Here is a 6,065-nt window from a genome sequence, read left to right as displayed (position 1 = left end):
AACAAACGATATAATTCACGACGAACGTCTCACGTGCTCGACTCAACAATCCTCTCTCTCTGTCCGCAGTTCAATTACACATTACATTGTTGCCGTCACGTCTTGACCGTCTTATATATAAAAGAATACCGAAATCTGGTAAACGCTCGAGCATTCAGGAAGGGACAGGATCCTTCTAGAAGTTCGTGACGTGTTACTAGAGTCTCGTGACTTCCGCTGTCGTAACAATACTTTTATATGTTATCATGTGCGCGAAAGAACTAGGAACTATTGAAAGTCTGATTTCTTCAATGTATATGTTAAAATGATATTCACAATACATGGCAGATTAAATATAGGTATATGAAAGTAATGAAATAGAAACCATGAATATGTAGCAGAAATAATATGCAACCATAATGTGACAATTGTGTCCAACAGATAATTTAAGGATAAAGTGTTCAAGAGCATATCAGTTCCTAATGCCCCCCAGTACCACAGCGGTATGTGGAAGGCCATCATCATCTGTAGTCCATCCAAACCCTTTAGGGTTTAGCACATCAGGGTGACTCTGAAGACAGCACTTCCAGATTGCTGCTTAGTAGTTTGCACAGAATGCATACACGTAGAGGCAGTCCCTGCATGGTGGAAGCTGACTTGATTCAATCTCCCCTAGTTTGACACAGAAGAACTGGTACCACAATTCATTCACTTCATAAGTGCTGGTCGTTGTTGAATACAGGTAGCAAGTAAGCTGTTCTATCTTCTCAAACAGCTCTGCAGGCACTTCTCAGGACTGACCAAGTTGGCTTAAGGTGTCCCGGTAGGTGCTCTCCTTATTAACAAGTTTCAGAGCCCCAACCTTCCCACGACCTGTAAAGGCACTGACTGTATCACACTTAGTCAAGGCATGTAGTCCATTTAGGACTGTGCAGACGCTGTTTCCAAGTGAACTTGCCAGTTTGCCAATGTCGATGAACTTTGTGTGATTCTGTGTTCCACATATCTGATAGATAGGGCATCTAATTAGATAATTTAATTTTAAAAAGTATTTAATAAATGTATGATTTACTTGGTTATTTTCATTTTTAGATCAAAATATTTTGTGATAATATTTTCAATATTATCTAACGTATTACATACTGTTATTTTTTCACCTATATAATTATCTATTTTTTAGAAATATGTTTTTGTTTTACTTAATAATGCTTCTTTCATGTTAGAGGGGATGCACTTTGTATACTCATTCTCTTTTATTTTTGCTTTCTCTTTATGCACTAAATTTATTGTGGTTAAAATTATTACTCAATTACCAATACTGAATTGATAAAGGATATACTTTTAACTCTCAAACGTGCCCAACATCTCGAGACTTTTAACGATAGCTAAATTTGAGCATGTTAGACTCATGATTTTGTTTAAATACTTCTTTTTTTAAACAAAATTTCAACACGTCAATTTCATCATTTATTATTTTTATATCGATGATTAATAAGTTCATGAAGGAACGAGAATCTCATTTTACGTTTACTTGACCAGTGTCAAGATAATTGAACTGTGATCGGATTAACTTTCGCCATACATACAGTTGATCACTCAATTCTCAAACTTGCAGTTACCGATTTGAAAAGACAGTCTCCTCGTTGATAGAAACCCTTATTTTAATTATCTTCACAGAAATTAAATGCTACAGTATTTACATAAATATAAAAGTGTTGAACATAGTTCTTTTCTGTATAAGGATAGTACAAGTATCACAAGGTTGATAATACTTTTATCTGTGAATGGAAAATTTGTATTAAGCTCATTTTCATTCATGTAAGACAGACGAACACTCTAAAATACATTACAAAGCTTACAACAAATAAAAACTTTAAAGATTACGAGTATTTTTGTAAATGTTTATTATGCTTTTCAGCGGGGGATTTTAATCATGAGACAAATGTAAATGACAAATCAACACTAACGTTGAATTTACGCCAAATTTTTATTAACTTAATTATACTTTCTTACTCATTCACATTAAAAATGTTTTCAATATTTCTAAGTTATACACATGTTAGTGTATACAGCAGTACTAGTATGTTGATTACATTTTTTTAATCAAGTCAACTGAATGTGTTTAAATCGATCTGGTAATAACAAATACCAGCACTTTCGTAATAACTTTAAATATTTTACCCTTTAACCCCCCCCCTCCCCCCTCCTCTATATATGTTTCTGCGTTGCGTTTTGAGTTCATGAAGCCACCTACATTCTATACTTATGCATTATGAAGTTGAACTTTCGGTTCATGGACTTTAACCAGCATTTTTTATTTTTCTACATTCTGGGCTTTTGAACTTGAACCCTCGTATACACCTTGTACTTTGTAACTTTATTGTTTCTTATATTATACTTCTTTGCCTGATTCTATTATGCACTTCAAGTTAAACCTAAATAATCTAATTAGAATTGGGTAGACATAGAGAGGTGATTACATAACATTAGTTATTAGGTAAAATGCAGGATGAGTTTTGACTTTTATTAATATGGCTATTTTCAGATTACACACAAAGAAACAGAGTAAGTTATAGTTGTTGTTGTTGTTTCAGTTTTCAAGTCTTAATTATTAGCACATTTCATTGTATCACAATGATAACCTTCAAGTTCAATAACCCACAATTTTAGTTCATCTATGGAAGTTTTGTAACAAGACATGTTTCCGTATATTTCACGAAAGTAATATTCTGACGAGCTTTGTACTGTACAACGTACATATCTGTTACAAGTTTTGCTACCATTTTCACGTAGGTAATATTTTGGCGAGCTTTGTACATATTTTTAACATGACATGCTACTGTGTATTTCATTAAAGTAATATTCTGGCGAGTTTTGTAATTGTCAGAAATTAAATAGCTTGTTTGTGAAGATCTGTTTGATTGTGTTATGCATATGTTGATATAAGGAAATAATTTTATTTATTTCAGTTCGTAAACGTTCTTTTTTTTTACATGATCTGAGCAGCACATTGCACGTTTGTTTTTGACTTGTAAAACGTATAAAGCTGCAAGCTGGTTTTAACACAAAACAATACAAAAGGCCAGCTAGGTCAAAGGCCACTAACCGTCATTCTGCTTACAAACTACTGATCTATTAAAATCGAGTCTTTAAGCACATTTACCTCATATATAAATGAGTAAGCAAAGAGTAACAGTAGTTTAAATAATAATATAATAACAATTTCATATTTAAAAATTGATTGTCATTAAACAGTTTTGAAGCATGATATTATTATTTTTTGTATAATTTCGTTTCCGTATTTCAGCTTCTTCTTCCTTAAAGTTGAGTAGGAATTCACTAAACGTTAAGTAATAGCAAAGAAAGATGAAGTCCAAATCGCATGTAGGAGTAAAACGACTAGTATTTGTCTATTTTTTTGTAAGTAATAAACTATATTTTTTTACAGTTAATTTCATTAAATCTTATTAGTAACAATGCTCAAAATACTTGTTTTAATTAATTTTAAATCTATGAAAACTGTATTGTATATTGAACCTAAATCACATGAGTTGACCAAAAGCTCGATAGATATTATTGGGATTACAGCCAAAAATATCGTTGACAGCGACGATACCGAAATGATAATTCAGAACATTTTAATCATTGTACAACGAAATGATAATTCAGAACATTTTGATCATTGTACATTTAGTTTTCTTGTGTATTGGTTTATACTAGAAGTATTTACAATCATTTTGTTAACTTATAAGTTATTTTTAGATTATTTTAGTCTTAACAATGTAGTTAGCACACTTTTGACTAGCAGTTGTCATTAAGTAATGTGATTAGAAGAAATGGTCAACCAAACTTATATTACTTAATTAGGATAATATTTCCAGTGCAATAAGTATGAACACGCTCTTGTACCATAGTATTTATTACTATGGACTTTGAGCGATATACATATCACATGACTTACGGTAACACTCTGCTTGGTAGTTTTTCGATTGGCACCAAGTTGATAAACAACAGTGCCTGTGTCTCATGATTAATGATCATACCTATCTCGTGACTGCTGAGCTTACATAAATAGTACAAACACTTGAAAGCACTGTTGTTGTTTCTTTATCACACTTTAGAGACCCTGCAGGTGAACAAGGTAAGCTGAACAACACTCAATGTTTAACAGTATGCGATACTTTGATTTAAGCTATTAAAGATCGTGCCTTACAACAGCAGAGAGAGAGTGTGATGTAACAGATGTATTTACGTAATATAACAGATCAAGAGTGTAATAAGCGATATAAGGTTACAAAAATGTTTGTCTTGAATTAGCCTAAAAACAAAGGGTTTTTCGTTCGGATGATTAATTATTTAGTGAGCTGTGATAAAAATGTATCCCTACATTGATGAAGGAAAAAAAGCTAAAATATCAGTAATAAATACAAGTGTTTTGCACCTGAGAAATATCTGAGTTTGAAAATTAATATAAGTCCAAATCTACTTCGCACAGTCAATTTTGAAAGGTTGGTAGAATTTGATACAATACTCATGATTACTCGTTATTTCAGCTTCTTTAGTTATGGTTTCCTTTTAGTCGTTTGATAAGTGATTGGACTTCTTATTAAATCCCATAGTTCACGCCCCGTTCCCCCCCAAAAAATCGCATTCCGCATTTTGGAGCCGAGGATGAGTTATAATAGTGATGGTCAAATCTCATTCTTCGATTAGAGTAACCTACGAGTTTGGCTGTGTTGACTAGCTGCTTCCCCTCTGCTTTATTACCGGCGCAGATATTCCTCGAGTAGTTTTTGAAATTCCCCAAACAACAACATCTTATCAAATTCACGACATTTGTACTTGGAAAGCTTAAATGAGAGGGCGTCTTATTTCTGGGTTATCGTGCTTGAAAAACGAGAGACAAATTAGCACTTACGAACTTGTGTTACTGGCATGCTTATCGCAAAAAGTAAGAAATTGACCTAAAAATGTCCAACAGTTTTAAATGATTCTCTATGTTCATGTGTGCATGTGTAGTTTTAAAGGGATTTTGTATGATATATATATATATATATAAGCTCTTGTCTCCCTTATAATCTTTTAGAAGTACTTTTTGGTTGGTTGGTTCATTCGAAAAAAATTTATATAACTTACAGGATTTTATTTCCACGCAATCTGTTTTGCTGGAGTCAAACGGAACATTCCGTTTATTTGAGAGGTACGATTATAAACGAAACAAACTTCATCTGATAATACAGTTTATATTAACAACAAGGTGTGTGGGCCTAGTGGTAAACTTAATCCAGAATCATTGTGAGATGGTAGCCATTGGACAAGTCTAAAGTAAAGGTTAATATTTACGGAGAATGTTTTGTAAAATACAGTCTAGTTAATATATATAGTTGATATATAATTCAATGTAAAACTACAACTCATCTCATCTCATAGATTTCAACATGATTATACTCTCTATTTTAATCACTTAACGCTGTTAAACTATTTCTGACTTTTTGGGCTCAGTATGTCAGGCATTATTATCTCACATGGTTTTTTAGTATCTCATTATCTCAGCTGTTCCTAAAATATCAAATTAGGTATTAGACGAAGATCGGGCGGTGGATACCAACAAATTTATATTACACAGATAATTTCATCGGTATTTCCACCCAATTTAGTTTTCTACATTTGAACTGTAACGTAAAAGAGATGATAATGTAAAGCCAATGCACAAAGGTTGTATATATAGGTATCCATAACCATCAGAGGCTTTAATATGTTATTAACTTAAATTATTTGGACGGAAATATATTTTTTTTTATATATGTAGTATTATGTATATGTATGGTGGGCCTATTTCTTTAAAAAATTGTTATAAATAGAGAACTTGTTTTGTTTTCAGAATGTTGACCCGAATACTTTTTCTGGCTTTATTTGGACTGGTTTCGGCCAGGACCATCATTCCCCCCACTATCCACCCGCTCTCCCAGAAGATGATTGACTACATCAATCTGATTAACACCACATGGAAGGTAGGAGCTTTTGTGGCCCTTCTACACGTAATTGGTTAGGTTAGTGTGTTCTAACTATATTCAAAGTGGATTTCA

The 6,065-nt window shown here is 32.7% G+C and overlaps 1 protein-coding gene across 1 annotated transcript in view; it reads left to right on the top strand.

Moving 5' to 3' along the window:
• The first annotated feature begins 3,970 nt into the window (after positions 1-3,970).
• LOC106457072 (cathepsin B-like) overlaps positions 3,971-6,065 on the top strand; it is a 26,278-nt gene continuing 24,183 nt past the window's right edge. Inside the window, exons 1-2 of the mRNA XM_013916456.2 lie at positions 3,971-4,120; positions 5,861-5,990. Coding sequence (XP_013771910.1) covers positions 5,862-5,990 — 129 coding nt within the window. The 5' untranslated portion in view covers positions 3,971-4,120; position 5,861. The remainder of the gene's footprint in view (positions 4,121-5,860; positions 5,991-6,065) is intronic.

Source organism: Limulus polyphemus, unplaced genomic scaffold (assembly GCF_000517525.1).
Source record: "Limulus polyphemus unplaced genomic scaffold, Limulus_polyphemus-2.1.2 Scaffold288, whole genome shotgun sequence".
Lineage (NCBI taxonomy): Eukaryota > Metazoa > Arthropoda > Merostomata > Xiphosura > Limulidae > Limulus > Limulus polyphemus.
The sequence above is the reverse complement of the archived record's forward strand: the minus strand, read 5'-3'. Positions and strand labels throughout refer to the sequence as shown.